At 50.2% G+C, this 20,242-nt stretch overlaps 1 protein-coding gene across 1 annotated transcript; it reads left to right on the top strand.

The window, feature by feature from the left end:
- Positions 1-200: 200 nt before the first annotated feature.
- CRLF2 (cytokine receptor-like factor 2) lies at positions 201-19,991 on the top strand. The gene is made up of 8 exons (XM_021081385.1): positions 201-531; positions 5,890-5,989; positions 8,194-8,357; positions 9,691-9,824; positions 11,831-11,993; positions 13,224-13,329; positions 15,924-16,008; positions 19,137-19,991. The coding sequence occupies exons 1-8, from the start codon at positions 450-452 to the stop codon at positions 19,407-19,409; spliced, it is 1,107 nt and encodes a 368-aa protein (XP_020937044.1). The 5' UTR covers positions 201-449; the 3' UTR covers positions 19,410-19,991.
- The last annotated feature ends 251 nt before the right edge of the window (positions 19,992-20,242 follow it).

Here is a 20,242-nt window from a genome sequence, read left to right as displayed (position 1 = left end):
CCTTTTGGATGCCATGCTCCCTGCTGCTGGGCTTGAGGCCAGCGCGAGGGGGACCGCGTCTCCCGTCCCTGGAGGACCAGCCCACACCGGTGGTTCAGGAAACCTCAGTGAGACGAGGGCGGCAGGAGCCCACTTATAACGCGCTCTCCAAATACAAGAGGCTCGCCACCCACCACGGGGGGGAGAACCCTGGGTGTGGAAGCGCCGTATCTGATAAAGTTTCCAGTGAGGTGTGTCTGGTGGGGCTGCAAAAGCCAATGGCGGGGCTGAAAAAAAATGATCCCACACTTTTTCGTTTTTTTTGACCGGAGTCATCTTTTAACATAAAGCATGACTGTTTCCTGTAGTCATTTCCCGAGTTTCCTTTCTGCCTTTTAAAAGCAGGGTGACCTCTGTACATCAGTCATGCTTCGAAGTCCCTTCCAACCTTCTCCCTCCCCTCTGCGAGCATGAGGTGTGTCTTTCTGCCCTGGGTGACGGCAGCGGTCCTCCTGCTGGGACATCTGAGCGCCTCGGGAGAAACGGGGCCGGGTAAGTCATGCGTGCAGATGCGGCGATGTGTCTGTGTGAAATGCCCTTTCTTTTCACATCTCTGTTTCTTTGTTGGTGGCGTTTACCACTGCACTCTTTTCTTTGTGAAAGTGACCAGAGCGTGCACAGGTGTCTAAGTCTCTACAAACCTGTTTGCCTGTTGCAAAGGACTCATTCTTTTTTTTTTTTAATTGCAGTTGATTTGCAATATTGCTCCAATATCTGTGTATAGCCCAGCGACCCATTCATAACATAGATACACATTCCCTTTCTCATATGTGCTTCTCCATGCTCCATGTCATAGTTTGCAGCTACCAACCCCACACACCCCATCCATCCCACTCCCTCCCACCGCCCCTGGGCAACCACAAGTCTGGTCTCCACGTCTGTATGTCTGTTCCTGTTCTGGAGATAAGTTCATTCGCGCCACGTTTTAGACTCCACGTAGAAGTGATGCCATCGGGTGTTCGTCTTTGTCTGGCTTACTTCCCTTTGTAAGACGACCTGTAGTTGCACCCATGTTGCTGCGAGAAGTCATTCTGGATTGAGTTCAGGATTAGGTTCGATTGGAAAATTGAGAAACTGGGCTGCTTCACTGTTCTGTTGGCCTCCAAAGAAGTGGAGGCGTTTGTTTAAATTAATAGCGACCTTCCTGGGGTGACATCGTGTCCCCATGGCGCCCCAAGAAAGATGAGGGTTACCCTGACTGTTCATCTGTCTGAGGGGTCATCCTTGAACCCCCACAGCTGGCCGTGCCTTCCGAAGATGACTATCAAAATTACCTTGCTCTCTGTCCTCAGAGCCAACTTCCTGGGGCTTTTCCAGAAAATTGTTGCCAAGTTTTGTCAAAAGGCAGCAACAGGAGGGGGCAAGTGGGAAGGAATAGGTCCCAGCAGGGCTGGTGGAGCTGTTGGGAACTGGTGGGGCTGGTGGGGTTGGTGGGGCTAGTGGAGTTGGTGGGGCTGGTGGGGCTGGTGGGGCTGGTGGAGTTGGTGGGGCTGGTGGGTCTGGTGGAGCTGGTGGGGCTGGTGGGGCTGGTGGAGCTGGTGAGGCTGGTGGGTTGTGGGGCCGGCGTTGCTGTCTTGCACCAGACAGCTGTGATTTGTCTTTCTAGCTTGACGGTGGCCCAGATGGAAGTTGGTGATGGCACGTTCATGACATTTAGCTTCTGAACTGTCCCCACGACTCATCCATGTTCGACTTCCAGTGTCTGAGCTGGCTGCTTGCCTGCCTGGTTGGGAAGCGTCCCCAGGGTGCCCTTTGCTGCAGCCTCAGGGTTGCAAACTGGATTTCTAGGGGACACAGAGAGGAGGGTAGGGGAGCCTGAATGTGGTGTGGCTCCCAGGCTGGCCCCCCGCACATTTCCCAAGCTTTTGCAATGCCCGTTGGTCTGTTTTCTCTTGGCCAAATCCGGCCCTGCGTCTGCCAGTGACAGAGGCCAAGGGACGGGGGAATTGACTGTGCTTGGAGCTCCCGGTGGCCATGGATTCCAGGTGGTTCCTTGGAACCTGCTTCTTTCTGCTGACACTGGGTCGTTGCTACCCAGTTCATCCATTTCCAGCCAATAAATTGACTTAATGACTCCATCGGGCTATCAGATTGTATTTCCATCCGAGGTCATTGTGTTTCCGATGGGGCATAACGCTGATGCACAACACAAAAATGTGCCCATGGGGAGTTCCCATTGTGGCTCAGCAGGTTATGAACCTGACTTATATCCATGAGGACGCAGGTTCATTCCCCGGCCCCGTTCAGTGGGTTAAGGATCCAGCGTTGCTGTGAGCCGTGGTTAGATCGCAGACACCACTTGGATCCGGTGTTGCGTCCATCTATGCACCAGTTGGCGTAGAAAGAACAGGGCAGGGTGAGGAAAGAGAGAGAGTGTGTGTGTGAGCAAGCAGACAGAGGCTCATGAAAGGCTCAGGAGTGATGGGGAAGCCTGCCTGCCAGCCACACCAGCCACACAAATGAGACCCCCCTCAACCTTCAGTCCGTCTGTAGACGGTATCATTGGCCCATGACCGTGGGGGCTGGAATGGTGTTTACGGTGTTTGTGGGGGGAGACACAGAGACTGGGGTGACAGGCGCATATGGAGCAGGGTTGGGGCACCATCAGGGAAACCAGGACAGTTGGGGCTGGGGACAGACAGAGGGGAAGGGAAGGGAGAGCTTGAACTTGAACAAAGTTGAAGAAACACCATGCATTTCCTGACACCCATGATAACTCTGAGATGTTTGCAGCTGAGCCCAGATGTTTATGCCAAATGCAGCAGGGATTCAGGTCCCCCTTGGGAGGGGACAGTAGGAGAAAGTGACCTGAGAGTGCCTGGTGGCTCTAAAAATTGTTCTAAAGGGGAAAGACTCTGTTAGTGGAAAATGAATCCGTTGATCCAAGAAAGAAAAGGAAAAAAGCTTGTTTTCTTTTTATGGTCACACCTGCAGCATGTGCACATTTCTGGGCTAAGGGTCACATTGGAGCTACAGCTGCTAGCCTACACCACAGCCGCAGCAACGCCTGATCTGAGCTGCGTCTGCAACCTAGTCCTCTGCTGTGGCAATGCCGGATCCTTAAACCAGTGAGCAAGGCCAGTGGGAAGGAAGGAAGGAAGGAAAAAAGAAAGAAAAGAAAAGAAAGGAAAGAAAGGAAGGAAGGAAGGGAAAAGAGAGAGATGGATGGAGGGAGGAACAGCCCTGGCACCTGTTCTCACTCAGCCAGGGGAACGGGATTTTGCAGTGGGTAGGGTCAGGGACTGCGCGTTCTGGGTCATTGTCTGTCCAGCCCAGAGCCCCCAGGACTGGGACACCGGGCAGGGACCACATCGAGACCTCAGAGGCAGCAGGTGGGTGGAGCCCCTCTTCTGCACCCTCACCCCTCCACCCAAGTCCTCATGTCTCATTTTATCAGGGACCTGCCCCAGTGGTCGCTCTTACATCACTGGATCCCGAGCCCTCAGCGCTTGCATTGAGGACAGACGATGGGACTCAAAGATGTTCCTCTCTGATTGAAGCCCTGTTGTCTCTGTCACGGCCAAGGCTGCTTCGGGACCTTATCCTCTGCAGAGGGAAGCGGTCCCGGACTTGACATGAAATTGTCTAACTTTCGCATCCATGGTTTTCCCCATCATCCCGTGTCTTGACCCGACCTCACTTCCTACCCCCTGGAAATACCCAACAGTTTCTTGGTGTAAAGTCCCTCCGTTCACACAGAGCGAAGGCCCGTGGTGCAAAGTTTTTAAAGTTGGGCAGCGGGTTCTGAATTATGAAGGGAAACTTTGGTCTCTTAAGGGATGCCTCTGCACAGGGGATGCCCACTGTATGTGCAACTGTTCAGCTCCAGGTTGCCTGCAGCCTTTGTGGTTTTCTGGGGAAAATTCTTTTGAAAGGACTTTACAAAACCAAAGGCGGTTTACAAAAGTACCAGGGGTTTCGCACCCATCTGGACCCCGGAAACAGAGAAGCTGATGGTGAGGCAGCTCCCCGTGGGATCCTTGCTGGGCCTGTGTCTCTGACGCAATGATGGATAAACCCTTCTAAAGAAGGATTTTTTTTTTCTTTTTGCCGTTTCTTGGGCTGCTCTCACGGCATATGGAGGTTCCCAGGATAGGGGTTCCGTCGAAGCTGTAGCCGCCGGCCTGCACCACAGCCACAGCAACACTGGATCCTTAACCCACTGAGCAAGGCCAGAGATTGAACCCACAACCTCATGGTTCCTAGTCAGATTCGTTAACCACTGAGCCACGACAGGAACTCCAGGATTTTTTTTTTTTTAATTAGAAGATGTTAAAGAATTCCTGTTGTGACTCAGTGGATTAAGTCACAGCAGGATCTTAATCACTGGCTTAAAACTCGACTGGTATCCGTGATGATTCAGGTTCAATCACTGGCCTCGTTCAGTGGGTTAAGGATCTGGCATTGCCACAAGCTGCAGAGTAGGTCATAGATGTGGCTTGGATTTGGCATTGCTGTGGTGGTGGTGTAGACCAGCAGCTGCAGCTCCGATTCGACCCCTAGCCCAGGAACTTCCATAAGCTTCTGCACCTGCAGCCCTAAAAGGATAAAAAATAAAAAAATGAAATCGAAGAATAGTTGGAGTTCTCTCTGTGGCACAGTAGGTTAAGAATTCAGGATTTCCCGTCGTGGCGCAGTGGTTAACGAATCTGACTAGGAACCATGAGGTTGTGGGTTTGGTCCCTGCCCTTGCTCAGTGGGTTAACCATCCGGCGTTGCCGTGAGCTGTGGTGTAGGTTGCAGACTCGGCTCGGATCCCGCGTTGCTGTGGCTCTGGCGGAGGCCGGTGGCTACAGCTCTGGTTGGACCCCTAGCCTGGGAACCTCTATATGCCGCGGGAGCAGCCCAAAGAAATAGCAAAAAGACAAAAAAAAAAAAAAAAAAAAGAATTCAACTGCAGCAGCTCTGGTCACTGGGGACATCCACATGCCAAAATAAAATAAAATAAAATAAAATAAAAAGTTTCCAGGGCCAGGGGTTGAACCTGCACCACAGCAGTGACAATGCCAGATCCTCAACCTGCTGTGGCGCCAGGAAAGCCCTTGTGATATCTCTTGACGTAACTGTTCAGGCTCTAGACTTGGAAACCTGTGCGTGAAGGTATACATGTGATTTCTGATCCTACAGACAACCTGGTCTGAGAATAAATGAGCAAAATTCTAAAGGTCATCTCTGTGGGTAAACAGACTGTGGTCCATCCATGCAATGGAAATATGACTGGTGGATGATGGATGGATGGGTGGATGGATGGATGGATGGATGAACAGACTGTGGTCCATCCATGCAATGGAAATATGACTGGTGGATGATGGATGGATGGATGGATGGATGGATGGATGGATGGATGAACAGACTGTGGTCCATCCATGCAATGGAAATATGACTGGTGGATGATGGATGGATGGGTGGATGGATGGATGGATGGATGAACAGACTGTGGTCCATCCATGCAATGGAAATATGACTGGTGGATGATGGATGGATGGGTGGATGGATGGATGGATGGATGGATGGATGAACAGACTGTGGTCCATCCATGCAATGGAAATACGACTGGTGGATGATGGATGGATGGGTGGATAGATGGATGGATGAACAGAATGAAACGCACGCTAGACTGGGTTCACAATAAGAATATAACATATTTCACTGATCATGATAGACAGGTAGAGAGACTGCATGCTGAAATGGCAACCTTCTGGATCTATTGGGTTAAAGAAAATATATCATCAGAATTTCTCAAAAAGCACTATATCACTCTTAAAACATGAATCCTGACAGCCTTTTACAAATTTCCAACTCTTTCCGGCATTGCTTCAAAGTCTACCCTCTTGGCCTCTTTTTACCCAGGGGCATTGCCGCTTCAGATCATCAACTTTAATTTCGAAACCGTGCAGGTGACATGGAACGCGACGGAATACTCAGGAGCCAACTGGACGTTCTTCTACAAGTAAGCGCCCATGGGAAGGGAAAGCTGTGACTTTTGTTAAAATAGTTCCTCTTTGACGGTGTCAGCAACAGGGAGGGCCAGGAAGTGAAGGTGTGAAAAATCAGAATGCGAAACTGTGCATACGTGTGTGTCCAGGCTTCACCACAACCACAGCCACAGCCACAGCCCCCGAACCAGCCAGCAGAGGAATGACTGGCTCTTGTGTGAAACCACCTAGATTCTTTTCAAAGAAATCTTTTTTACTATACTTGGCTTACAGTGTTGTGTCAATTTATGCACTACAGCAAAGTGACCCAGTTCTACATAGATATATGTGCCTTTTCTCATATGATCTTCCATCATTGTCTGTCCCAGGAGACTGGATAGAGTTCCCTGGGCTGGACAGCAGGACCTCATTGCTGATCCAGCCCAGGGATCAGTTAGTTTCGTTTACTAACCCCAAACTCCCTGTTCTTCCTGCTCCCCACCCACCCCCCAGCTACCACAAGTCTGTTCTCTGTGTCTGTGAGTCTGTTTCTGTTCTGTAGGTCAGTTCATCTATGCCAAATAGAAGTGATATCATAGGGTATTTGTCTTTGTCTGACTTACCTCACTCAGTAGGAGAGTCTCTAGTTGCATCCATGTTGCTCCAAATGGGATTATTTTGTTCTTTTTTATGGCTGAGTAGTATTCCATGGTGTATACAGACCACATACTCTTAATCTACTCCTCTGTCGATGGACATTGAGGTTGTTTCCATGTCTTGGCTACTGTGAATAGTGCTGCCGTGAACACAGGGGCGCCTGGATCATTTTGAATGAAAGGTGTGTCTGGAAAGATGTCCAGAATTCTTAGAGGACATGCACTTTGTTCCCCCAGGGCCGTCTACAATGTCTCAGCAGCGATCTTTTACTGGAGCTTTGTTGCCCTGAAATATAACTGGTATGAAGCCCCAGCTGAGCTAAATATTCTTAGACTTTTCATACCAAGTTACGGGACCCCCTTTCCAAACGTGGGCCCCTTGTATGGGTTAATCTGCTTTGCCAGATACACTCAATGACATGGGTGTAAACGAGGGAGGGAGGGTGTTTCAATTCTGCAGAAGAGGTGTTTGATCTTTGGCTGAGTCTTTACGTTTTGATAGCACATGAGATAAACGGGAAAGTGTCGAGATAAACGGGAACGTGTCCAGACAAGGGAAATTTTAAGGTGAAATTATTTGGAAAGTAACACGCACAGGAAGAAGAACGGGGCTAGATGTGAAACAGGTGGTGTCACAGAGAAGATATTTCTGAGCACCCGTTTCTTCAGCCATGAAGAGGGGGTTCTTCACCCCATCACCTCTTGGATCTCAGGTCTGCAAGGATGGAGCAAAAGGTGGTGTCAGGCTGGGTGCTCGGCTTCTTTTCAACACCACGCAGAACACCAGCCTTGGCACGTCTGTATTAAAAGTGCCCCCTCAAATTAGAGGCTTGGTTACTCTGCAGATCAATTCACTTCCTGGGGCAGCCACAGCAAAGTACCCCAACCTGGGCAGCTTAGAACAAGGAAAATTCATCCTACCTCACTCATGGGGACCAGACATCTGAGGTCAAGCTGTGGGCAGGGCTGTGATCCCTCCAGAGGCTCCAGGGCTGGGTCCTTCCTGCCTCTTCCAGCTTTAGGGGGGCTCCAGGTGGCCCTGAGCTGGTGGCCGCCGCCCTCCCGTCTCTGCCTCCATCTTCCCGTGGCTTCTCCTCTGTGTCTGGGTCTCCTCTTCTGTCTCTTAGGAGGACACTGTCCTTGGAGGGAGGGCCCCCCTCATCCAGGAGGACCTCCTCTCAGACCCTTCCCGTGGCTTCTCTTCTGTGTCTCCTCCTGTGCCTCTTGGAAAACCACCTCTGCTGAATGAAGAATCCACCCTCTCCAGGATGGTGTTATGTCAAGATCGTTCTCTTAATTACATCTGTAAAAATCGAATTTCCCAATATGCTTCTCTTCCCAGATTCTGGTTTAGGATGTAGACACGCCCTTCGAATGACCACACCTCAGCCCCCTATAGGATCCATTCAAGGGGTGTAGACATTTGAGGAACGGAGGCACTTTTTGGTTTCGACCCGTCTTGCTGGAGTTGTCATGGGATCATCGCAGGGAGTCTGAGTCTGCGGCACCGACCTGGATCAAAGGAATGGCCCTGAAGCTGTCATTTTTAGGGATGGCTGAATCGTTCTCTTTTTAAACCACAGATTACGAGACAACGAGGACTACAGAGAGTGTTCCAACTACACCCTTCGACAAGGCTCCACCACCGGGTGCATCCTGGCCGTAGAAAAAGATGAACTTCTCTATTTTTCCATCAGGCACGGAACAGACTCTCTTCTCGACAAGACACAGTGGATCAGCAGTTACCGTAGGTGCTTGAGGGGGCGGGCGGTCTTGAATCAGGAAACGTGATACAACTGTAGCAAAACCCTTTCTCCAAACACTCCTGCCTTGCTAGGTTTCTGGAAGATGGTGGTCCTTCCTTTTCTCTCTCTTTTTTTTTTTGGAAGGACAGGATATCCCAGGGCCCTCTCAGCATCCAGTCGGAACTATGGACCCATTACTCAAAAAAAAAAAAAAAAAAAAAAAATCAGCCATAGAGCTAGTATAGGTTTCCTTGGGCTGCCATACAAAAAAAAAAAAAGATTTATTTTATTTTTCATTTTTATTTTTTTTTTTAGGGATGCACCTGAGGCATATGGGAGTTCCAAGGCTAAGGGTGGAATCAAAGCCGCAGCTGCCAGCCTATGCCACAGCCACGCAGATCCTTCACCCACCTAGTGAGGCCAGGGATAGAACTGGTATCCTCACAGATGCTACGATGGCTTCTTAAATCTCTGAGCCGCAACGGGAACTCTAAAAACGACGGGGAACGGGGTAGCCTAACAACAGCATTCAGGGTCTCCCAGTTCTGGAGGCAGAAGACCACAGTGAAGGGGTTGGCAGGCTTGGGTCCTTTTTGAGGTTCTGAGGGAGGATTCCTTGCAAGTCCGTCTTCCTCTCAGTTCCCAGGGGCTGCTGGCCCTTCTGGGCTTGTCCACGCATGACGTCCACGTCTGCCTCCATCGTCATGTGGCCTTTTTCTCTATGTGTCCCTGTGCCTCTCGACGTACGGGGACACCCATCATAGTGCATCCGAGCTCGCACTCCTCCCGCAAACCCCCTCTTACCTGAATTCCGTCAGTAAGGACCCTCATTCCCAATATTCTGAGGTTCACGGGGCCAGCATGTCAACATGTCTTTTCCTGGTGGGGACCCACTTCTTCCCACAGCAGATACAGAGACGTTTCCTGGAGTTCCCGCTGTGGCTTTGCAGGTTAAGAACCTGACAGGATGTCCATGGTTCAATCCCTGGTCCTGCTCAGTGGGTTAAGGATCCCTCGTTGCCAAGAGGTGGTGTGTAGACCAGCAGCTGCAGCTCTGATTTGACCTCTGGCCTGGGACCTTCCATTCACTTGTGGGTACAACCCTAAAAAGCCAAAAAGGAAAAGAAAAAAAAGAGAGACTAAAGAAAGAAAATTTCTCCAGCTGTTTCAAGGAGCTTCTTCCAGGAGGTCCTTGGTTCAAACTTGTATTGTGAAGTGTCACAAAGCCCAGAACCCCCCCAGATCTCAGAAGGCATTCGAGGAGGGGTTGTGAATTTGGAGACATGGACTGTTTATCTTCGTTGAGGTGCTGGTCATTGTGCTGTTTCTCCTCAGTGAAACCCAGGTCCCCGCGGGGGCTGACCTTCCAGTGGCGTCAGGGAGCCGTGACGGTGACGTGCTCTGACCTGCGGTACAGAGGTCTCCTCTATGAAATCCAGCACAAGACCACCTTTGACGCCGAGTGGCAGGTGAGGCCGGGATGTCGTCGCAGGCCAGGCAGAGTGAGTACCTCTCAGGGGCAAACGGTGGAGACAGAAGGACACACATGGAGATGGAGCTGCTAAGGTTTATCTTAAGGACTTGATCCTCTGAGGGTAAAGGCAGTTATCTGTCAGAGAACCAGGAGGGAACCCTTGATAAAAGGGGGGGGGAATGGACCTGGGGCTGGACCCGGGAGCACAGAATTGCTGCTTCTCAGAGAAATACAAGTGAACAGAGAAAGATCCTGGGGTTCCTGCTGCAGTGCAGCTCATTAAGGATCTGGTGTGGTCACTGCTGGGGTGCAGGTTGCAGCTGTGGCTCAGATGTGATGCCTGGCCTGGGAACGTCCATATGCAACGAGTGTGGTGAAAAAAAAAGAAAAAGAATTTCCTGGAGTTTGCCTCAATAGCCAGTCATAAAATAGGATACTTGCTTCATGACGCTGAGCATCAGGAAATTTTGGGACTATATTCATGCTCCTGGTTCTGACCCATCGTCTCCCTTTGTAGATGTCAATCCTCAGGAAATGATTCAGGAGTTCCCTGGTGGCTCAGTGGGTTAAGGATCTGGTATTGTTGCTGCAGCCACTCAGGTGGATGCTGTGTGAAGGGTTTGATCTCTAGCCCTAGAATTTCTGTATGCTAAGGGCACAGCCACAAACAAAAAACAAAAAACAAAAAAACAAAAAAGAAAGGAAATAATTAAAAATGTGGATGAGGTTGTATGCCCAAAGGCGTCTATTGAACCATTCTCTGAAATAGGTACATGGCCTTGGGGACCACGTATATACCACAGAGCAGGGAAAGAGTCACATAAATTATGGTACGTTCATAACAAAATACTTCAGAGCCATGAAAAGGGGTTTTAAAGAATACTTAAGGACAAGAAGGAATGCACACATTAAACATTGTGGTCCATGAATGCTCCCTGAAGGAGAGAAATGATATCAATTCATTGACAGCAATTGTATCTTGGACCTACAATAAACAGGGTTTTGAGCGCCTTATTTTGCTTTGTGTGTGTGTGTATGTGAGTTTTCTAAAGGTGTAAATGCAAGCATGTATTACTTTTATGCTCATTAAAAATCATCACTCAAGGATTTTGCAATAACTATAAATGAAGGATCAGCTTTAAAAAATGGGAATCTCTATATTGCACACCTGTGCTTATATAATAATGTTTGGCAACTATACTTCAATTTTAAAAAGTATGACTCTTTTTCTTTTTGTCTTTTTAAGGCCTCACCCTTGGCATATGGAGGTTCCCAGACTAGGGGTCGAAGGGGAGCTGTAGCTGCTGGTGTACACCACAGCCACAGTAATGCCAGGTCCAAGCCCCATCTGCGCCCTACACCACAGCTCACGGCAATGCCAGATCCTTAACCCACTGAGTGAGGCCAGGGATCAAACCTGCATCCTTATGGATGCTAGTCAGATTCGTTTCCACTGAGCCACAACAGGAACGCCTGACTTTTTAAAATTTGTTTTAAGGAAGATCATAATCACGCTTCAAAAGCATTTGTCATTGTATCTGATATAAAGATTTTCTTTTCTTTTTGTAGAAGAGAGTTGAAGTGTTGCCACGTGTGTTTTTGCTGTTGTTTTGAGAATAAGGACCTGGGCAGAGAGAGGAAGTGAGAGTGGGAAACATGGCCAGGAGTCTTGTGACAGCCCTGGATGGAAGATTAAAAAATCTGGGTCGGGAGTTTCTGTCGTGGTGCAGCGGAAACTAACCCGGCTGGTATCCATGACAATGCGGTTCAATCCCTGGCCTCTCTCAGTGGGTTAAGGATCCGACGTTGCCATGAGTTGTAGTGAAGTTCACAGGTGCAGCTTGGATCTGGCATTACTGTAGCTGTGGTGTAGGCCAGCAGCTATAGCTCTGATTCAACCCCTAGCCTGGGAACCTCCCTATGCCTTGGGTATAACCCCAAAAAGAAAAAAAAAAAAAAGTTTGGGTCGGTCATGGATTGTTCTTTCTGTTTTTCCTCCAGTCCAACGAGGCAAAAACCTGCAATGTCACCCTCAGCGATCTGGATGCTGAGAAGTGCTATTTCTTCCGGGCCAGAGTGAAAACACTGGAGTCCAGCTACGGCCCTGACACATACCCAAGCGACTGGTCGCAGGTGATGCATCAGCAGCAGGGGAAGCTCAGAGGTAATGCTTGTTTCACGGCTTCACTGCACAGCCCAGGCCAGCGCCCTACCTTGGGGGTGGGGTTGGAATGGGGCATCAGACAACTCTGGTGACCCCAAGTCCTTCTCCAGAGGTCAGTGTGGAAGCAATGCCTCTTCTTGTTTCCTTTGTGTTTGGGCCACTCTTGGTTTTTCATTTTTAGGAACACAGCAAGGATAGTATCATTTATGAATGTTGTTCTGTGGATATAGGAATCGATGATAGATGTCTCTATAGATAACTCGGTGATGGGTGGATAGATGTCTCTATAGACAACTCGGTGATGGATGGATAGATGTCTCTATAGACAACTCGGTGATGGATGGATAGATCTATAGATATAACTCGATGATGGATGGATAGATAAATCTATAGATATAACTTGATGATGGATGGATAGATAAATCTATAGATAACTAGATGATAGATCTATAGATAAATAGATGATAGATGATAGATCTATAGATATCTAGATGGATGGCTAGATAAATCTATGGATAACTAGATGATAGATCTACAGATAACTCGATGACAGATGATAGATCTATACATAACTAGATGGTAGAGGGAAAGATAGATCTATAGATAACTAGGTGATAGATGATAGATCTATAGATAAATAGCTGATAGATGATAGACTATAGATAAACAGATGATAGATGATAGATGGATAGATAGATCTATAGATAAATAGATGGAAGATGATAGATCTGTAGATAAACAGATGATAGATGGATGGATGATAGATAATGGCAGATAGATGACAGATGTAGATAAGTAAATAGATAAATGACAGAGAGATGGATAGACATAGATGGGTGATGGGTGATAGATACATAGAAGATAGATAGACAGATGGCAGATGACAGATAGCTTGAGATGACAGCTAAAGGATAGGATAGATAGATAGGTGATAGATACCTAGATAGACTGAAGACAAGACAGATGGATAGAGAGCCAAATGCAGCCCAGGTCTCCAACAGCCTGGGCAGTGCACACACCCTAGGGCAGTGGGTTGAGCCTGTACTCCCTCGAGCCTGATGTGTATCTGTCTGGTGTCACCATCTCTCTTTCTGGGATATTTTGCACCCAAATCAGGATTTCCTGACCCTGACATTTATAAGGCGAAAAAAGGTGGGTGGGTGGGGGGCGGTTGGAGCATGATCTGATATCATGCTGAAAACTTAGAGCACTTGTTCTGTTTCCCTTTAGATTCGTGCCAGGACAAGAGGCTGTCCCCAAATTTTCTTTTAATTACTGGTATGATCGTCTTCCTGACAGTGTCCCTTCTCTTTCTGTCTTTATGGAAACTACAGAGGTAAGGGTCACCCCGCCGGAACCCTCAGGCACGTGGGCTTCATTCCCAACATGTCCATGGATTGGGAGTCGGGGGAAGAAGTGTCTGATGTGGTTTAATTTAGCTGAGTATCACTTTCCGTGGAACACACATTTTGCCTATGGTATATGATAAGAAAAGTGAAAGAAAAATAACACCCAATGTGCAGAGGTGTCTGCAGAATTCATTGAGAAAAATTCTTGTGGAGACAGTGGAATATATGAACGTTCATTCTTATGAGAGCCTTGCCTTTTTAAATTTTATTTTATTTTTGTCTTTTGAGGGCTGCACCTGCGGCATATGCAAGTTCCCAGGCTAGGGGTCACATTGGAGCTACAGCTGCCAGTCTGCATGACAGCCATAGCAACACCAGATCCAAGCCTCGTCTGTGAGGCTCACGGCAACGCCGGATCCTTAACCCACTGAGCGAGGCCGGGGCTTGTGCCCTCATCCTCATGGATGTTAGTTGGGTTCATTGCCTCTGAGCTGTGACAGGAACTCCTGAGAGTCTTACCTTGCTTCAAACATACACACCCCATCAAGCTGACTTCTCCTATCACATTAGAATGACAGATACTGACAACAACTTTTAATTTCTATTGAGATGTGTTAAAGTAGACAATGTGGCAAGGGATGTGAGAAGAATTGGATGAGAAAAGCTTGTCTGGTTTATAAATCCAGTTACAGATATATCAAAACAACATTCTTTGAGCGTGTAGAGAGCTTTTCAATAATATGATGTTAAAAGACTTCTCTGCACTCGCTGTCCAGACCGTGATGTAACCGCTGCTATTTCCATCTTTATTTAAACTTCCTTGCACCCTGGTGTGTGCCTGTTGATGAGATTTGAAGGAACCGATGCCCAAGGCTGTGGGTGCCATCTTTGTTTCTTACGATGAAGTTTCCATAGAAACAGCTGGAGTGAGGCATGGAGAAAGGTGGACCGCCCTTCTGAGCCACGTGTGCTGGGCGAGCTAGGCTGAGTCAGACCAATTCAAGGACATTCCATCATAGCTGGAAACAGGATAGGGGTGTTTGCCCATAATTCTTGCAAATCACCCATTATTTCTTCAGTCTAATCTCTCTTTGACCAGCTCAAACAGATGCCACCAAGATGGGTCTCTGCCAGGGAGTAGATGAAGCCATCAGATAAGGGTGCTGATAAGGGATATATCCGGCACTTTTCACACAAAACTGAAATCACCCCTGAGGGAAACAGGGGTGCAGTTCTTGGAAAAAAACCAACACTTGTCCTGTTTTCAAAGAAGCCCCTGTTTGCAATGAGGGGTGAAATCAATTGTTTATTGTCCTGGGGGTGTTCTAACAAAGAACCAGAGTCTGGGCGGTTAAAATAAGAGACATTTATTTTTCCTGGTCATGGAGGCTGGAGTTTGAGACCCAGGGGTGGGCAGGGCTGGTCCCCCCAGCACTCCCCAGAGCCTCTCTCTGGGGTGTGTCGACGGCCGTCTCCTCCCCGTGTCCTCACAGGGTCATCATCCAGTATGTCTGTGTCCTGATCTCCTCTTCTTGTAAGGACCCCTAGTCACATAAGATTAGCATCCTATTCGATGAGAACCTCTTAGGTTCAGCATCCGGGGGCCTGTGAATTAAACTGAGCCACAAGAGAGTAACAGAAGAGGCAAGCGTCTCTTTACTGATTTCATATTTTTACATGCATGAGGGATTCACAGAAAGGATACAAACTCATGCGGTTAATCCTGGGGGCGCCTGGCCCATTTTAACGAAGGGCCCTCATTTGTGGAGCAGTCACTGGATGAAGGAAAAGGGAGTTTGGACCTCTAGGAGGGGCGAGTTGCAGAAAAGTGACTAAGAGGCGAGTAGGGGAACTGCAGGCAGACAACGTTTCCAGGGAGGAATTACATCAATGCCATCTCCGTGCTGTGACCCACCGTCCATTTCCTGGTGGGGGTGGGCGGTCAAGTTTACAGGTGGAAGTTTTTTTTTAATGTAAAGAGGCAAACTGAGGCTCTGTGTGTAGGCAGATGAAGGGGGGCGGGCAAAGAACTTCTGTCATGTCTGCTGTTTCTCTTGTGACCTCAGTTCCAAGGAATCAGCATTCCCAAGGGACATATGATGGGGGTGGCTTTCCTGACGGCTGTCACCCGCGCCCCCCACCTCCCCCCGTGACTTCATTGCACCTTCATTTACCTCCTGAAGGGCTCAACCTCCTGAGACGGTCAGGTGGTGGGGGGGGGCGGTGAGGGGCTCAACCGATGAATTTGGAGAGGAGACAGTTTACTCCCTAACACAGATAGAAATAGTGATTTCGCCGTCACGAGACATGGCGAAGGTGCAGGAACGGGCCCCCTGCCCCTCAGCTCCCCTTCCTGGTGGCAGCGTCCCCCCCGGGGTGGCTTCGGGGAGCAGGGTGCCTGTGGAGGTAGCACTGGGGCACACGTTTTGAACCTGGGGACACAGTTCTGCCAAGATGCTGACTCCCCCAGGTCAAAGTCTGCCGCCTTCCCAGGCCCCTTGTGGGGTCCAGCCCCGTGGGCGTCCCCAACTCTGCTCGGGGGCCCCAGCCTGTCTGATCAGACTCTCTGTGTCCATTTCAGGATTAAGAAGGTCCTTATGCCCAGTGTTCCAGACCCCAAATCCACCTTCTCGGGGCTCTTTGAGTCTCACCAAGGAAACTTCCAGGTAAGGCCCCACTGCAGGCAGGGGATTGCTCAACAGGCTTGCTTTGTCCAACTAGTTTCACGCCAGAGTGTCATCAACAATGCCTGCTCTGGGAGTTCCCTTGTGGCTCAGTGGGTTAAGAATGCAGCACAATGTTCTTGAGGATGCGGGTTCGATCCCTGGCCTCGCTCAGTCCGTTGCGGATCTAGCGTTGCTGTGAGCTGCAGCATAGGTCACAGACATGGCTTGAATCTGGCATTGTTGCCTCTGTGGTGGAGACCTGCAGCTGCAGCTCCAATTGGACCCCTAGCCCAGGAACTTCAATATGCCGCAGGTGTCTTCCGCCCTCGCCAAAAAAAGACCAACGTGTAAAGAGCTGCCTCTTTAATTGCCCATGAGCCTCTTGGGAGTGGACTTGTTTTCTCTTTGGGTGAGAAGGAGCAGATGCAGGGGCTCAGAGGGTGGCTTGTCTTTCCATCCGTCCCAGAGGTCAGTGCCTGCCTCGGGATTTTCCAGCCTAATCTCATCAGGAAGTTGAGTTCTTCATCGGTTCCCTCAGGAGCCGGCAACAAACCCTCCACTTCCGCTTTCCGATGTTGTGGTGGTTATTTCACTCCTGGGATAAATGCTTCTGGACGGCTGAGCAGGAGCTGGGAGACCACAAGGGCAGGGGCCAGCCCCGTCCCCAGGAGGTGGTCAGGTGTGGATTTTACAGGACAGTGGGCCAGAGCTATGCTCGTTTCCTGGGGCTGCCCCAAATGTGATGGGTTCAACACATGCCACAGGTATCCTCCCCAGCTCTAGAGACCAGACGTCTGAGGTCAAGGGGTCCCAGGGCTGCGCTCCCTCCAGAGGCTCCAGGGGAGGGTCCTTCCTGCCTCTTCCAGCGTCTGGGGGCTCCAGGCGGCCCTGGGCTGGTGGTCGCCTCCCTCCCGTCTCTGCCTCTGTCTTCCCGTGGCTTCTCCTCTGTGTCTGGGTCTCCTCCTGTGTCTCTTAGGAGGACACTGTCCTTGGATGGAGGGCCCCCTCATCCGGGAGGACCTCCTCTCAGACCCTTCGCTTCCTCACACCTGCAAAGACTCTTTGTCCAAACAGAGTCACGCCGCAAGTTCAGGCGATGAGCCCTGGGTCTTTATTCTGGAAGAAGCCTGCTCTCCTTACCCTCCGAGGGGAGCAAAGGGAAGTTCAGAGGACGTAGGTGTCAGGAGGCACAAAACCAGTAAAACCTTCTTCTCCCCTCTGATATGCTGTCCCTGGGACCTGCAAATGAAATGCAGAAACGCAATTAAAAAGAGAGAAGGTTTATTGTGGGTGCATGGGGGGAGGGGCTCACAGAAGAGAAGTGAAACCTCGAAAGAGGTGGTTGGGCCTGGGGGCTGATGGGCCTTTTAAACAAAGGGTCTTAGACTGTGGAAGAGAGCAGGTAGAGGAAAAAGGGTTGGGGGCTTGTGAGGGGGCTTAGATGTGCGTCAGCCACAAGGAAATGCATCACAAATAGGGGTTGTGTATAGGGTTCTATGAGGACTTGAGTTCTTTCAGGTGATAAGGGTTGGCTCTGAAGCTGAAAGGAGTTGCATTTCCTTTCTGAAAGGGACACTTAACGCCCGGCTTTTATGCTGATAAGGGGAAAGCAGAAGTCAGCTCTTTTTTTTTTAATTAAAAAAAATTTTTTTTTTCATTTCTTTCTTTTCACAGCCTCACCTGCAGCATATGGAAGTTCCCAGGCTAGGGGTCAGTTGGAACCACAGCCACAGCAATGCCAGATTCGAGTCGCATCTGCAACCTGCACACCCCAGCTCACAGCACCCCTGGATCCTTAATCCACTGAGCGAGGCCAGGGATCGAACCCTCATCCTCATGGATGCTATGTTGGGTTCTTAACCTGCTGAACCACCATGGGAATGCCCACCTGCTACTCTTGATTTTCTATTGCGTTCAGCTCAAAAGCGGAGAATTTGGGGGTGCTGTCCCAGGCCCTGACAAAGAAGGGGGCACTGAATCATAGCAGACTTGAAGAAAGGAAAAGCTGAAGTTTTTCAAAGCTTGGGACTAAAAGCAGGAGAGAGGAGACCCTGCGGGGGACGGGGGGATGGGGTGTTTCTGGAAAGGTAGGAGTCACTGTGTGGAGAAGAGCCCTGTGCAGCCCCTCCCCCGCCCGCCCCCCTCCCCTTCCTGCCCCTGCTGCAGACACGGTCCAGCCAGCATCAGGCTGTCCCACGGCACTTGTTACAAATGCCGCCCTGGGGGCTCCCTGTGCCCACTTGTCGAAACGTGGCCTCTGTCCGTGGGTGCGGAAAGAAACTTGGAGGCAGTTCTGGGAAAAAACAGCTGTATTGCCTTGCCAGGCAAAGGAGGGTCACAGCAGGCTCATGCCTTAAAGATGGTGCCTGCCTTTGGGAGAGATGAGGAGCTGGTTTTATAGTTTGGAAACAGAAAATAGGGCTGCTGGTAAGGGTCAGGATGGGTGCAAGCTCGCATTCTTCTTCAGAGCTGGTGTTTAGGGTCCTCCCCTCTGACTCTCATCTGTTGGGGGTTCAGTTCTGCAGAAGAGCTCAAAGATATTGCTGTGTGTATCCCTTGAGGGGAACAAGGACCGGCCCCTAGGTGGCACGGTGGTCTCCTGATGGCCCCTCGGGGTCTCTGCATCCCTTCCCTTCTCTGATGACCATCTGTGGGCACCTGCCCTTTGGGGCTCAGGCAAGGGCCTGGAGGCTGAATCTTATTCCCTAAAAACAAGACATGGGAGAGAGACCCAGAGAGGCTTGTGTCCAGGAGCCCCATGTTTCCCACTGAGAGAAACCCTCCCTCTAAAAAGTCACCCCTCTCTGAGAACATACCTGGGGTGAGGTGGGGGGGAGGAATCTGAGTTTCCCGTTTTGGGGGTTCCTGAAAATCCCTTCAGACACCCCTCTTGTGTGAGGTGTGACCACAGGCCCAGTGCTTTGAAGCTGATGACACCAGGCAGGTCTGAAACTGCGGGCGTCCTGCTGAGATGCTGGACACGAGAGCTTCTCTGTTTTCTTCTGGGGGAGGAGGAGGTGGCCTGGGGTCCAGGGGGGGTCTTCCCAGGAGCCTCGGTGTGGGAACACTGGCCACGGGGCGGGGGCTTTGCTCCCCAGAGTCTGAGTCCCAGTGTCTCATCCATGTAGGAGTGGATCAAGGACACCCAGAACGTGACCCACCTGAACAAGACGGAGGAGAGGGAGCAGGCGTGCATCCTGGAGGAGGCCGTGGTGGTCCAGCTGGCCGAGGCCGAGAGGCCCAAGACAATGCCGAATAGCCCCATGGGCCTGCAGATGGGGGAGGAAGAGGCTGCCGGGGACCCCTGCCGCCTCCCTCGCCAGCCCCCACAGGGCCGTCAGGTGGCCTCTCTCCAGGGTTTTACTTTTGTGATGAGTGACAACTCTTATATGATGTTATGAGGGGGTGCAAACTCAGCAGCCAGCATCAGAATCTATGGGAGGTGGGACCCAAGTGATGATAACAGGGGCTCAACAGCAGAATCCGTCATGCTGGCGTCTGGGTCCCCCAATACACTAACTGCCCAGCTGCGGCATCCCTTTGAAGCTGATACGTAAGGGCTTGAGGATCAGCTCTCTAGAGGTGGCAGACTCTTGGTTACACTGGTTGTTGCTCTCAGCTGGCACCTCTTCCGGGTTCACGTAAATTGTAAGGACAGACGGCCAGGGTACGTGGAAACCACCGTCCTTCCTGCGTGCCCAGCCAGTCCGGGCCATTTGCCACATCCCTCAAAAGTGGTTCCTGGATCCTTAGGTTCTCAGCTCACATACCCAGCTGGGGAGGCGCGGCACCCCCAAGGAGGCAAGGAATCCCGCTTGGCCCACACCAGCCAGCCACCCCATTCTTGCTCCAAAGAGGAAACAATCCCTATTGCAACTGCTGAGGCATTTTGTTAAGCAGACTCTATTTTAATTCCTGCATTGACATGCTGGACCTGGACGGTGCTTTGCATCTAAGAGGTATATGAATGTAAAAGCAGTCTACATGGGAGTTCCCGCTGCGGTGCGATGGGTTAAGAATCCAACTGCAGTGGCTCTGGTCGTGGCAGGGGTTTGGGTTCAATCTCTGACTCCAGGGCAGTGCTTTAAAAGGACCCAGGGCTGCAGCTGCAGCTCGGACCCTGGCCTGGGAATGTGCATATGCCGAAGGTGCGGTTGTAAAAGAGTAAGATAAAAAAAATGTCGTCCAGCACAGGGAACTCTATCAAGTCCCCTGGGAGAGACCATGATGGAAG

Source organism: Sus scrofa, unplaced genomic scaffold, assembly GCF_000003025.6.
Source record: "Sus scrofa isolate TJ Tabasco breed Duroc unplaced genomic scaffold, Sscrofa11.1 Contig1537, whole genome shotgun sequence".
In the NCBI taxonomy this organism is placed as follows: domain Eukaryota; kingdom Metazoa; phylum Chordata; class Mammalia; order Artiodactyla; family Suidae; genus Sus; species Sus scrofa.
The sequence above is the reverse complement of the archived record's forward strand: the minus strand, read 5'-3'. Positions and strand labels throughout refer to the sequence as shown.